Below are 14,765 nucleotides of genomic sequence, written 5' to 3' on the forward strand. Positions count from 1 at the left end.
TGGTTTTGGTCCTTCATTTAAGTAAAAATAAAATAATAGAGTATCAAGTTGAGTTTAGCTTGTATCCAGCGGGTTTTCATTCTGTTCATATACTAATTGAGCAAGTGTTGCATGCGTATACATACAGCAAGAATGTTGAACGCTATACTGTACTGTCCTCTTCAGGCAAATGCTTGTACTGGTCAGTGTACTGGCGTATTTATGAGTTGCAGTGCAAGTCTCTGAAATTAACTTGTTAAGTTTCTTAAATCACTGTTATGCGCATGTTCTAAGTATTGGACACGATTTTTAAAATGCATTTAATCTGCTGAGTTTTCATTTTATATCCATGGCTTTATCACCAACAACGATTCGAGAAGGGTTTTGAGTGAAAGTTGAACACTACAACACCCAAAATGCAGTTCTTTGACGCATGCGAGTTCTTTTATTTTCAGCAAGGAAGGCTAAAGCCCGAATAAACTTTACTGCGTGGAGACGCTGGGAGTAGTGGCGGGTGCTAGAATGGCGGATCCGTCTACACAGGCCTCCTTACAACCCCGGCCTCAACAGACTCAGTCCAGCGGGACAACTGGGTCAAATGCAATGCCTGGATCCGCGAATTGTGATCCAGCCAGGCCGGGTCTTAGCCAACAACAACGGGCCAGTCAAAAGAAAGCGCAAGTTCGAGCGTTTCCACGGGCGAAAAAGCTTGAGAAACTCGGAGTCTTTTCGGCTTGTAAGGTAGCTAGCTGGATAGCCAAAGCACGTCGCGGAGAAATATCTAGACAAGATGGAATAAAAGCTTATCCTCTTATAGAAGCCAACAATAATTCCAGCTAAATATTTTCTAAGAAAATAAAATGCTAGCTAGCTAGTTACTCATACGAATGAAAACTTGCTAATGTTACTAGCTATCTGTAGCCTGAAATCGTACCGATGCGAAATACAATGCGTGCACAACCTGGTTTTCTTCGTAGAGCAGCAGATAATTAGCTTCATAGTTTTTTTCTGGAATTGTTAGCGCTATTGCTTGCTACTTTGTAATTCTGTATACTGTCATCATGGGTAAAGGTATTGAGACTACAAGCTTGCCAAACTAAAACGTTCAGTGTGAATCTACCACAGTAATTGCACTTCGCTATTTGTTTTTAATGGACTTGTATCCCACAGCCATAGCCTCTTGTCTTATGTTTACTCCCAAATAGTTATCCATTTCAACCTAAATCTATTTTTAGGCTGTCTAGCTTTCTCCTGTACCAGCTGCCGACTGAATGGTAGTCTCTTCCTGTCATTTGCTAGCCTGTTTTTTGTGAGGTGTACTTAAAACTGGTACCAGATTTACATTTTCAGCATTTAACTTACTGGTGAGGAGAAAAATAAGTCTGACATTACCCAGATGTACATGCAAAGGGCAGAGGATTTACACCTCTAGCATTGATGCATGGTAACTGATACACACAACACAGCCTGTAGTGGTGGCAGTGTGCTGTCTGTGCTTTGTTTCAACCATCATGTGCATTTTAAATTTGGATTATTTATGAAGATTTTTATTAAAAATGTTTTGCAATACTAGTGTTTTCTTGAAATTGTGTTGCATTAGTCACTGATGATTATCTGAAGGTAAGTAAACAATTCAGGTAATTCCAGGAAATCTCTTCACCTTGGAAGCTTTGACTCTTTCCCCTTTGTTTTCTCCTGTATTACTTCCCCCAGGCAAATGACTCATGCAAGTGCAATGGTTGGAAGAACCCTCATCCACCCACTGCCACCCGCATGGACCTCCAGCAGCAAGCGGCAAGCCTGAGTGAGCCATGCCGCAGCTGTGGCCACGCTCTGGGTATGCAGACATAGCATTCTGACATTGAACCCAAGGCACAAGATGGTTGACACTGGGTGGGCTGGTCCTGGATGGGCTTCTTAGGATAGTAACCACCCATGGCCACCAACCACCCTTTCTGTCTCTGTGCTACAACCTCTGTAAAAAAAAAATTTAAAAAAAGAAGAAATTTGGTTGTGCTTCAAGAGGACCCCTATTTTTAATTCCGACTGGTGTCGACGTGTTATTGTCACATGAACATAAATATTCATAAATATCACTCAAGTTGTCATTTAAATTTATAAACAGGTAAAATGGTAATTAATGCAATGAATAATTGCAGTTGGCCTTCTTATAAAATGTGACCAGCAGAACCTCTTTGTTAGTTCTCTTAGTATTAGTCCTCTTAATTACTCTTCTGACAGTTTGAATCCACACTACAAATGTGCCTTCACCTCACCTTTCCACCTTATTCCACTTGTGCAGCGGACCATGTGTCCCACTTGGAGAATGTGTCGGAGGAGGAAATCAACCGACTGCTGGGCATGGTAGTGGACGTGGAGAATCTCTTCATGTCCGTCCATAAGGAGGAGGACACTGACACCAAGCAGGTCTACTTCTACCTCTTCAAGGTGTGTGTAGTCTCTTTCATTATTCTATTGGCTGACTTTTCTCTAAGTTGCACTTAGTCTAGTTGCTCCAGCCATATACACTATCCTTCACGTTCCTCTAAGTTACATTTAGTCCAGCAGTGTACACTGTCCTTCACATTCCTCTAACTTACATTTAGTCCTGCAGTATACACTGTCCTTCTCATTCCTCTAACTTACATTTAGTCCAGAAGTATACACTGTTCTTCTCATTCCTCTGTTACATTTAGTCCAGCAGTATACACTGTCCTTCAAATTCCTCTAAGTTACATTTAGTCCAGAAGTATACACTGCCCTTCTCATTCCTCTGTTGCATGTATTCCAGCAGTATACACTGTCCTTCACATTCCTCTAAGTTACATTTAGTCCAGCAGTATACACTGTCCTTCACATTCCTCTAAGTTACATTTAGTCCAGCAGTATACACTGTCCTTCACATTCCTCTAAGTTACATTTAGTCCAGCAGTATACACTGTCCTTCACATTCCTCTGTTACATTTAGTCCAGCAGTATACACTGTCCTTCACATTCCTCTGTTACATTTAGTCCAGCAGTATACACTATAGCTGTGACGGTATGGATTTTTTCTTACCGCGTTGAAAAAGCACCGTATCCCCGCGGTTCGGCGGTTTATCGCCAAGAAAAATTAATTAATTAATTAATGTAGACTAACTGTGTTGTGATGGCACACATCAGGGACCATTCATCTGTTGTTAGGAGCCAGACAAGCATGTTTGTGTGCTCATTCTCGAGGGAAATGCCCATTCTACAATCTACACTTTGATTAATGTTTTTTGAACCAATGGTATTCCAGAAAAGTGGGAAAAACTACCTCCCCCGTAAAGGGACACCTCGGCCTTTTAACAGTTCTAAAATCAATGCGCTACAAAATCCAGCATTCTAAAGCAGTTAAAAAAGCAACATTTTTCTTTCGATTTTGAAATGTTGTTACGTCCCGTCCCCTTCTCAGTGTCCAATTTCGCAATAAATGGCAACGTTGAATCACGGTTCTAGTTACTGGCTTCATTTAGGGATGCCAACCATCCTGCAAAATACAGAATTGTCCCTTATTTGGAGAGCAGAATAGGCGTTCCGTATTTAGGCCTAACTCATGGCTACGGGATGCATTTTCATCCGTATGTTTGTGAACGATTCAGTTTGTAGTAACCGCTGTTTTGAATACAATTCAGTAGTTAGCAAGCTAGCTAGCCGGGATAACAAGCATGCTGTGAGACCATTCTGACCTAGAACCCAGAATTTTAATATTGGCTAGGTGACAAGTGACGGCAAACCAATCATAAAGCTAACTGGCATTCAAACCCAGTTTCAGAGTGTCTTGGAAAAACGCAATGTCTGTACTGCAAGACCGCAACATTTTAAAAGCAAGACAGAGCTAGAGAGATTAATTTGATTGAGTTATGGTTTCATGTAGTTTTCTTAAATAATGTAATGACAAAATGACCAAAATTGGTGCTAATTGTATGGTATAAAACAGAAGGAACTATTTTTTCTTGATAGAATCATTGTTTTCATAAAATTAATGACCAGGTTTTTGCTTAACAATGGTGCAAATAGAACTACCAACCAGAGTAATGGTAAATGGATTGCATTTATAAAGCGCTTTTATCCAAAGCGCTTTACAATTGATGCCTCTCATTCACCCATTCACACACACACTCACACGCCAACGGTAAAAGGCTGCCATGCAAGGTACCAGTCAGCTCGTTGGGAGCAATTAGGGGTTAGGTGTCTTGCTCAGGGACACTTTGACACTCCTAGGGCGGGGAATCGAACCGGCAACCCTCCGACTGCCAGACAACCGCTCTTACTTCCTGAGCTATGTTGCCCCAGAGTTTTACTTGACAACGGTAAAATAATATGCCCAGATGCCCGCGGAAGAATATTTCACTTTCAGCTGATTAAATCTATAAAAATCAATAAATATAAAAGTAACCATATATAGTCATTGTCGGTAACCCGTTGTATAAGTGGAATGAACCCCTCTGGGCTGTCCCGTTATTGGAAAATAATATACTTGGGGGCTGGTTAAGAGACCCTCAGCTTCGCCTCGGCCGCATCACCACCCCTGTCGTACATGTAAGGAGTAAACCACGACGGGCTGTCCCATTATTGGAAAACCCTCTGAAATGGGTTTTGAATGCCAGCAAGCTTTATGATAGTGTGACGTCCGGGGGCTGTTCCAGCAGGCTGCTCCGGCAGCTCCCAGAATGCATGGCGCGCAGACTTTTGTAAATGGTTCGTGTGGGACTATAAATTGTAAATACGTGTAAAAAGTGAATTTATCGTGTGTAAATATGTGTTCTTGTGCTAGCTGTGTTGTATTTGTTGCTTTTAGTTTAGTTTTATGTCTGTTACTCCAAGCAAACCAGCGGTGCTGTACGGGGGGCTTCTCTGCTGTTCGCTATGCTGAAGTCCGAATCTGATGATTGTCTTACTTCCTGTTTTATTCCTCAATAAAGTTTCATTGAGTTTTGAACTGCTTACACTGTCTCGCTACAATAGCTTTGGCCTCTCTTGTTACCTAGCCTATATAAAAATTCTTGGTTTTAGGACAGAATGGTCTCACGGCATGCTTGTTGTCCCAGCTAACTAGCTAGCTGACTATTGAATTGTCTTCAAAACAGCGGTTACTATAAATGCAATCGTTCACAAAAATATGGATATGGATGAAAATGCGTCCCCTAGCCATGAGTTCAATACGCAACACCTATTCTGTTGTCCAAAGAAGGGATGATTCCGATTTGCGAGATGTGTAAATAAAGCTAGCAACAGTAACTAGAAATGTGATTCAACCAGCAACATTAATCTCAGTGATCACATGACCTCCTATGTATGCTCCTTAACTTCTTATGTACATTCAATGTACATTATCACAATTTTATGTACATATTCATCAGCACTCCTGCACTTTATATGGTAATGCAAAAGTATTGCGAGGGAACGCAAAAGTAGCAAAAAAATTTTTTAATTCCCACCATGACCCTTAGGGGGCTCTGTATTTTTTTCATCCAGTCCAGGTTTTTTTCCTTCCAGTCCAGTTTTTTTTTCCCTACCAGTCCAGTTTTTTTTCCCTTCCAGTCCAGTTTTTTCTTCCAGTCCAGGTTTTTTTTTCTTCCAGTCAAGGTTTTTTATTTTTTATTTTTTATTTTTTTTAAATCTCGCAACAAGTTATTTCTCAGTAAAAGGACACCTTGGCCTTTTAACAGAATTGGTTCATGTAATCACATGACATAACACCTCCAATTTACCGAGCCACATTCTATTTTAGTTGATAACCCTAGGATTACTATATGGCAGTATGATGGATTTTGGCCTTGTAGCATTGTAGCATTGCATTTCTTTTCTGACCACATCCTTCTCTCTGCACAGCTGCTCAGGAAATGTATCCTGCAGATGAGCCAGCCCATAGTGGAGGGGTCCCTGGGGAGCCCCCCCTTTGAGAAGCCCAATATTGAGCAGGTGAAGCTGCCACTTTACGTCCAGCGTCTGAAAATATTCATAGAAATCACCAGCCTTGTTCTCGCAGGCCGGCTAATGTGGCTGGGCTAATGTGTGTCTTGGGTTTCCAGGGAGTGTTGAACTTTGTCCAGTACAAGTTCAGCCACTTGCCACCCAAAGAGAGGCAGACCATGTTTGAGCTTTCCAAGATGTTCCTCCTCTGCCTCAACTACTGGAAGCTGGAGACGCCCACGCAGTTTCGCCAGCGCTCCCAGAAGGACGACGGCACGGCCTATAAGGTGGACTACACCAGGTGTGTGAAGAGCGCCCTCACCTCACAACGTTGGCCCTCCACACATCTGTGTTCACCCTGACCTGGATTCAGATGACATTGGTCCTTATCTTTGACTAAAAAAGTAAAAAAAAAAAATATATATATTGTCTCTAAAATATGTGAATGTAATCTACTGTATGTCGAACCTCACAACTACCCAACTATAATAAAGCAGGAGCCACTGTGGTGTACAGCCAATGTAGTCACAGCTAAAGTTTGTGGTCGTGTAAATTTGAACGTTCATGTGGGATTGTAAAGTTTGTAAGTGTGTTGATGAAACCGATATTTCGGCATTGTGTCCCTTTAAGGCAGGGCTTTGCTTGTTCCTGTCGGTGCTGGTTATGGCGAGTTAGGTTCATCAGTTAGGTTTTGTGGGTAATGTACTGTACCCTAACGTGTGTACGCACTGTGTTTGTCTCTCTGTGGCTCTGCTCATGTCTGGGTGTGCCCGCGCCCGTGCCCACGCCCGTGCCCGCGCCGGCCCCCAGGTGGCTCTGCTACTGCCACGTGCCGCAGAGCAACGACAGCCTGCCGCGCTACGAGACCACGCACGTGTTCGGCCGCAGCCTGCTCAAGTCCATCTTCACCGTCACGCGCCGGCAGCTGCTGGAGAAGTTCCGCGTGGAGAAGGACAAGCTGCTGCCCGAGAAACGCACCCTCATACTCACGCACTTCCCCAAGTGAGCCTCGCCAGCCCGGCTCCACAGAATGGGCACTGAACCCTGAATGGTCCTGAATCTTGTGTTTCTGTGAGGCCTTTTGTGAGGTTACAGCATGTTCATTTAGCGCCTAATATTCTTTATCTTTTATGGTTTCTCATATTTTATGGGTGGAGCATTGCTGCAGTTTCTGCCTCTGTTCCTGTAGTCAGGAACACCACTACTCAGTATGCATCTGACCCTCACATTAGCAACTATTGGCAACTGCCTCTGTCACTAATGCAGGTTTTATTCTGATTTTCTGCAGTTGGAATATTAAAATTTGAGCTGCATTGCCAAGTGCTTGCTGTTGCATTCTCAAGTCTAAATTAAGTCTTGAGCAGTCACTCGGTGACAGGCAATGCATTATTGATGACTGAAGAGATGGTGAACCAGTGTAACACTGAGTAGTTGTTTGTTTTACCTAATTGTCATTTGTAGCATATCTGCAGCCTCAATATAACCATCTAGTTAATTTTAGAGAGATTTAGTAAGCAGGTTATGGATTATCATCTATCAATCCCCATCCTGGGTTTAGGCTTATTGCTGGCTAGCCATGAAAGTAACTTCTACCAGCTGACTAACAGATGTGAATGAAGGTCAGCTAGCCAGCTAGATTAGTTTGCTTAATATTCATTTTTGATTTGATGTTGGGTGTAATTAGGTAGCATGGGATAACAGGGATTCATTGCCAGTTATCAGATTGATAGTTTATGTTATTCACAAATTGGAGTGATTCAATGTAAAGCCTTCTTGACATTGATGCTATAATTTTCTGTTGTCAGATAAGCAGTGTCTTGCATTTTTTAGTAAGTAATTAAAGAAGCATTGGGCCCTTGGGCCACCCTGCTTATGGGCAATGTCCGAGGGCCCAACCTTCCCTTGGGGAAATGCTTTGTATATTAGCTGCATGACGTGCATTTGGGTGACGTATTGCAGCTGTGATATGTCTGAGTAATGCAGTGTTCATTTTCCTGAGGTTGTATTCATTTCCTAAGTGCTCCATGATGTTCTGGTTAGAGGTATGGGCGAGATGGCCTTTCCTTTCCACAGGACAGTTTAGATTTGGTCCTCTTGACACTACATTCCCCATTTCTGACCATATGGGCCTGTTTAATCATGGATCCATAAGGGGAATAGTGAGCTTAAAGTTGTGCGGAAGGCGCATTGTGAGTTCTGAGCCCTGGTTTCAGGTTCCTGTCCATGCTGGAGGAGGAGATATATGGGGAAAACTCGCCCATCTGGGAGGCAGACTTCACCATGCCTGCTTCTGAGGGAGCGCAGCTGGGACATCCCACAGGTGACCTAGCGCGGATTCTACAGTCCATATCAGCTGTTATCCTCAACCAGGCCAAAAGACGGTTGAGCCAAGTGTCTTAGACAAGTTTAGGAATCATGTTCCCTGTGCTTTAGGCTGGTTTTAGGTGCCCCTGGAATCAATTGATCAGAATTGAGCTGTTAAATCTATAATGAACTTCACATCTCACTTCAACAGTTAGATGAATTGGAAGTGTCTGATATTCAGCTGACAACGTTGCTTATTCCACCTGCACAAAAGTGGAATTAATTGCGCAATTAATAACAAGCTTACAAGAATAATATTGTAAAGGTATTTTACACCTTTTTTTCTACTTGGAACAAAAGCCACTATGTTCAGTGGGTGTTAGATCACATTATTATTAGTATTATTTTTTTTTAATTTAAATAAATAAATATTTGTTGCCCAACATGGAGCTGTGATGCTACTGCTATAGATAGTTAACGTGTACGTGCGTGTGCGTGCATGCATGTGTGTGTGTGTGTACGTGCGTGTGCGTGCTTGTGCGTACGTGCGTGTGCGCATGTGTGTACGTGTGTGTTCATGTATGTGTTTTTCCTTGCAGTGATCAGCCCAGCCGCTGTGTCCAGCACTCCTGCTTTCACCAAGAGCAACAGCTGCAGCTCCTCCCTGGGCACCATCAGCCTGGACACTGTGGTGGCAGAGCCCAAGACCGGTATGCACATATGCACAGTATCATCTGGTTATGCCATAGACATGTCTGTGTTAACATATGGTACTGTTGGCAGAAAGTGCAGCGTAAATCATTTCATATTTTTGCCATGTGTCCCTTTTGCAGGAAGCAAAATAAGCTGAGCCATTCTGTTTGTAAGCAGTCATTTTCAGCTCTGGAACTTACCTTGATCTGTTTTGCCAATGCAGCAAGTCCAAGTCAGTGCTGTTGAAATATGGGGATTGATATGCAGTTTGTTTGCTGCCGTATGTCATATTAGCGCCTGTGAAGTAGACGGGTTGAGCACACCTATACCGAATTACCGTTGCCTAATTTCTGTACCCGCGTGTGAGCGTGACCTGAGCTTCTCTTCTTTCCGCAGGAGAGAAACGGAAGCTTCCGGAGGCCCTGACGCTGGAAGACGCAAAGCGGATCCGGGTCATGGGAGACATCCCCATGGAGCTGGTGAACGAGGTCATGATGACCATCACCGACCCTGCCGCCATGCTGGGCCCCGAGGTCAGTACTGGCGCGACTGGAGCTCCTCACAGCTACTGAAACCACATCAGTTTGTCTCGCTTCTTTGCAAGTGCTTGTCTTGAAAGTTTGTTGCCGTCTTTAGCACGATCGAAGCATGCAGAGCAAACTCCCTGCCAAGTTGACCGGCGTGTCGGTCAGGGTAGCGTTAGTGATGCGCTGGAACTCCTCCCTCTCTCAGACCAGTTTGCTGTCGGCCAACGCGGCACGGGATGAGACGGCAAGGCTGGAGGAGAGGCGGGGAATCATCGAATTCCACGTCATCGGGAACTCGCTCTCCCAGAAATCCAACAAGAAGATCCTGATGTGGCTGGTGGGTTTGCAGAACGTCTTCTCCCACCAGCTACCCCGCATGCCTAAGGAGTACATCACCAGGCTGGTGTTTGATCCGTGAGTACTGTACACCTCACTACCATGCAGCCCTTCAGGACATCACCACGCTGATCCTGGATCAGTGTGTTCACCACTCACTACATTACCATGCAGCCCTTCAGTACATCACCACACTGATCCTGGGTCAGTGAGTTCACCACTCACTACATTACCATGCAGCCCTTCAGTACACCACCACACTGATCCTGGGTCAGTGAGTTCACCGCTCACTACATTACCATGCAGCCTGTGAGTACACCACAGGCTGGTGTTGCAACAAAAAGGAAAAGGCCTCAGCCGTTTCTCCTTAAGCATTTCAACAGCTCTGTTACTGTAAATACATAACCCAAGCTTTCGCAATAATTTTTTTTGTAAAAGTTTGTCTTGCCTCTGTCCTCAGGAAGCACAAGACCCTGGCCCTGATAAAAGATGGCCGTGTCATAGGAGGGATCTGCTTCAGGATGTTCCCCACTCAAGGCTTCACGGAGATCGTCTTCTGCGCCGTCACCTCCAACGAGCAGGTCAAGGTACGGGCGCGCCCGCCTCCCGCCATGCCGCCGCCGCCGCCGCGGAAAAGGCGTGACGATGCAACCGAGAGAGAACGCCGGCCTTTGTGCTTCGTTTCAGGGGTACGGGACCCACCTGATGAACCACTTAAAGGAGTATCACATCAAGCACAGCATCCTGTACTTCCTCACCTACGCCGACGAGTACGCCATCGGCTACTTCAAGAAGCAGGTACGGAAGGGCGGGGCTCGCGCTCCTCCTTTAGTCCGAGATCGCTCAGAAACGGCGGCAGTGTAGTATGATGGCTAAGGAGTTGGTCTTGTAACCTAAAGGTCGCAGGTTCGATTCCCCGGTAGGACACTGCCGTTGTACCCTTGAGCAAGGTACTTAACTTGTACTTAGCCTTGCTCCGGTATATATCCAGCTGTATAATTGGATACAATGTAAGTCGCTCTGAATAAGTGTCTGTAAAACTAAAACTAAACGATTGCGCTGTGGCTTTGTTCCTCCTCAGGGTTTTTCCAAAGATATCAAAGTGCCAAAGAGCCGCTACCTGGGGTACATCAAGGACTACGAGGGGGCGACCCTGATGGAGTGCGAGCTCAATCCCAGAATCCCCTACACGGAACTCTCTCACATCATCAAGAGGCAGAAAGAGGTGACTCTGAGTGGCTAGCTTGCACTTACCAGATTGGGCTGCTTCTTTTATGTTGTCATGTGGAGAAAAGTGGCTTTTCAAAGATGGCTTCTCTAAAATGGCAACAAAGGGCCCTGCATCTCTTGTTGTCGCACGTGTGAAAATGAGCGGAGCGTCTCTACCTCACAGCGATGCGCGCGGCAGCGCACGGAGCGCAGCTCCTCGATTCGTTCCTCACGGGCGTCCTCCTGGTGCTTTCAGATCATCAAGAAGCTGATCGAGCGGAAGCAGAGCCAGATCAGGAAGGTGTATCCGGGCCTGACCTGTTTCAAAGAGGGCGTGCGGCAGATCCCCGTGGAGAGCATACCTGGCATCCGTAAGCTCCTGCATGGGTCATTGGGTGCGGATTTGGTGCGGCTCTTCGCCTGATTGGTCACATTGCTGTTTTTTTTTTTTTTCTTCCCCCCCCAGGCGAGACTGGATGGAAGCCTAGTGGGAAGGAGAAATGGTGAGTAATCGGTAGATATTAATCTCTGCATTGATGTGTACTTGTTAATAAATTGCTCCATGTCAACTGTTGTATTTATGTGGAGTGGAGTGACAAAGCATTTTACATTAGAAGGATGGGTAATGATAGATTCTTAGGCTAATAGGGTTCTACTCTCAAGAACCAATGTTGATAAACCTTGCTGTAGATTGTTCAGTGGATATAAAGGCTTTCTTCTGGAAAATTCAGAGTAGCTTCATTTCCTTAAAAAAGAAAAAAATTGAAATGACTTAAACTCAAAAAACTAAAAAAAGATTAAAATATCTGGTTTGCAGCAAGGAGTTGAAAGATCCTGACCTTCTGTACAACATGCTGAAGAACCTGCTTGCTCAAATTAAGGTAGGACTACAACGCTGCTCTTTGGTGGGTGTGGCTGGGACTCTATCCATATACGCAGTGAACCTGGCTGGCGGTATGACTCACCCGCGGGAACTGTTTTTCAGACACACCCGGACGCCTGGCCCTTCATGGAGCCTGTGAAGAAAGCAGAGGCCCACGATTACTACGAAATCATTCGCTTTCCCATTGGTAAGATTGTCTTTTCCTTGCTCGGTCCCCATTTTCATTAGCCCAGAGTCCTGCCCGTTAGCCATTTCTGTGTCCCCCCGCCCTCCCTCCTACCCAGATTTGAGGACCATGACGGAGCGGCTGAAGAATCGCTACTACGTGACCAAGAAGCTCTTCATCGCCGACCTGCAACGCATCATCACCAACTGCCGTGAGTACAACCCCCCGGACAGCGAGTACTGCAGGTGCGCCAACACCCTGGAGAAGTTCTTCTACTTCAAGCTGAAGGAGAGCGGGCTAATCGACAAGTGAGGCCCGGGCGCCGCCCACAGAAAAAAAAACGACGGCAAAAAAAAAGGCAAGAGGAACAGGAGCAGGCTGGGTCCCACAGAACTGCATAACAGACCATTTGGTTTACAGAACCCGTTAGGTGCCACGGAATGAGCAGTAGGGGAAGAAGAACAATAAAATGTGACAATAAAAGGGAGTGTGACGTCCTTTCGCTTTGTGTGAATGGTGGGCATTTGAATCTGTAAAGGACACACAATTGTCATGAGTAACAAATTACTTGTTTTTTTTTTCCCACACTCTGCAGATGTCATTTGTTTGCACCTCCAGTATAGGTAAACACCCTGCTAATTGTGCACTGTGGCGTGTTATATTGTAATGTTTACCCCCTGTTGACACGGTGATGAACCTTGCTGACTGGCACCTGTTTCATGTGAGCTGAAGGTTAATCTTCTTGTCGTCAGTGACAAATGCGGTTTGTGTACCACTGAATTTGGAGCCGGGGGACTGAAGGCATTCAGAAACAGGGTCCTGTGAAATAGGACACGTGTACATACTTGATGCATAATGCAAAGAGCCGTTACTTGAAATGTAGCTCACTTTGACATCTGCTGTCAGACTGTATGTATGCATACTGTAGATATCTACAGGAACGGGCTGGATGTGCTGTGTGGTTTTGGTGGTATTCTTGTAGTATTGAAAACAAAGAATACTAGAGCAGAGGATGCAAGGATTCTTTGTCACGTTCTGCATCACGCCTTGGCTGGTGGAGTTCGGACAAAACTTTCTTCTTTTTACATCACGTTGTGCCCCGTTATGTAGGAACAAGATGTGATCCCATGGAACATTTCACGTTGTGACACATGGGCCAGTTGGATTTGTTTTTGTTTTTTTTATTTATTATTACAAAAATCCCATAAAATCCTTGGTACCCCTTCATTTTGCTTTGTCAAGGACGAAAAGTAATTATGTTGCAAGCAGGACTACTGAGGAATGAGGAGAATACATCACCTTTCTCATTAAACTTATTTCACACCAATGCATTGACCTTAAATTCATTACAGGTATTTACAAGATGCAAGCTAAACTGTAAAACCTAATTGGTATTCAGAACCTTCATGGACCTTCAGCCCATCCGTTATTGTTTCTGTTCTTCTGTGATTTGTTCAAGGACCACTCTGCTCTCTGAATGGCTGTTTGTGGAGTTGTGAATTGGTTTTTTCAGTATCCGTAAAAAGGTTTAAAAAGAACGTACTGTGGAATACATTCTTTTTACTGACCAGTTACATGGCCTTTTCCTTTGATGTGCGCTTACCCGTATTGATTTTGTTTCTGTATTTACAATGTGTTACAGTTATTGTGTTGTTGCGAGTGTGTGTTGGTTAAAAACCGAGTTTTCTCTTTAAACACAGCCCAAAATAGGTGGGGCTGCTTACTTATAATGTTCCTTTGATACCGGGACTAATTTGCCTCTGAAAGGTTCAACCCCCCCCCACCATTACTCTGAACTATACAGTAACGGCAACTTCCAACCTCTTCCAGTGGACATTGTGTTGGGGTGAATACAAACGCACAAACTAAGGCTTGGCTAAAATTCCAACTCAACAGTGAACCGCAATCGTGCTTCATGATGCATGCTGTTATCCATGAACGCAGTAGGTATCGGCATGTCATAAATGGTTATGTTATTATTGTGTTAAAACTGCCAGCTTCACAGAATTGCATTTGCTGTTATTTCTTGACTTCTTGATATGTAAACAAATATTTATCCATTTTTGTTTGATCAGATGATGTATTGGGTATTACGCTCTTGTTTTTTTAAAAATATATATTTCACCTGCGTTGTTGGGCCCTTGTTGTGCACTTGAAGGGGGACAAGCTTCTCGAGCTACAGTGACGTCTGAGTTATCAAAGACGTCACTGTCACTGAACTTTGCTTTCACGCCTGTGACCCATGCCTCGTTTACTCACGGGCAAAATTGGGGCCATATTCCTATTTAAATGAGAAGGTTTTAACAGTTTTTTTTGAGCTGCTCATGAACCATCATAAAACTGTCACATCTTGTTAATGATTCAAATAAAAAATGTTTTTGTATGAAAGTGAATTTGTGCTTCACAGTAAATTGAAACCTCATTACAGTACATGTTGTGAATTTTGTGTGTGTTGAGACTATAGTGACAATGCACCAGTTGAAATATCACATTGAACCTGGATGGTGATTTACAAGATCTCAAGCTTAGTTTCTTAGCTTCGGTCACCAATCTCACATTCTGCATTCCAGCTTGAATAATTAAAATCTTAGCTCTCTGCTTTCATTTCAGTAGCTATGAGGTTACCTTCTGCCCTAACCATAATATATACTGGAATCTGTATGGGCCGTGAGAGGCTTTGGTGTCTGAAGTATTGCAAGACCTTTAATTCAAACAAGGAAGTCTTTAGGTT

General features: G+C 44.1%; 1 protein-coding gene across 1 annotated transcript; it reads left to right on the forward strand.

The window, feature by feature from the left end:
• The first annotated feature begins 501 nt into the window (after positions 1 to 501).
• Positions 502 to 14,427, forward strand: kat2a (K(lysine) acetyltransferase 2A). The gene is made up of 18 exons (XM_035405551.1): positions 502 to 720; positions 1,693 to 1,816; positions 2,282 to 2,427; positions 5,836 to 5,925; positions 6,036 to 6,217; positions 6,727 to 6,918; positions 8,130 to 8,236; positions 8,820 to 8,930; positions 9,310 to 9,446; positions 9,646 to 9,854; positions 10,237 to 10,363; positions 10,464 to 10,574; positions 10,858 to 11,001; positions 11,242 to 11,356; positions 11,452 to 11,488; positions 11,803 to 11,866; positions 11,971 to 12,055; positions 12,153 to 14,427. Exons 1-18 carry the CDS (start codon positions 502 to 504, stop codon positions 12,344 to 12,346), a joined length of 2,394 nt encoding a protein of 797 aa, XP_035261442.1. The 3' UTR covers positions 12,347 to 14,427.
• The last annotated feature ends 338 nt before the right edge of the window (positions 14,428 to 14,765 follow it).

Source organism: Anguilla anguilla, chromosome 2, assembly GCF_013347855.1.
Source record: "Anguilla anguilla isolate fAngAng1 chromosome 2, fAngAng1.pri, whole genome shotgun sequence".
Taxonomy (NCBI): Eukaryota; Metazoa; Chordata; class Actinopteri; order Anguilliformes; family Anguillidae; genus Anguilla; species Anguilla anguilla.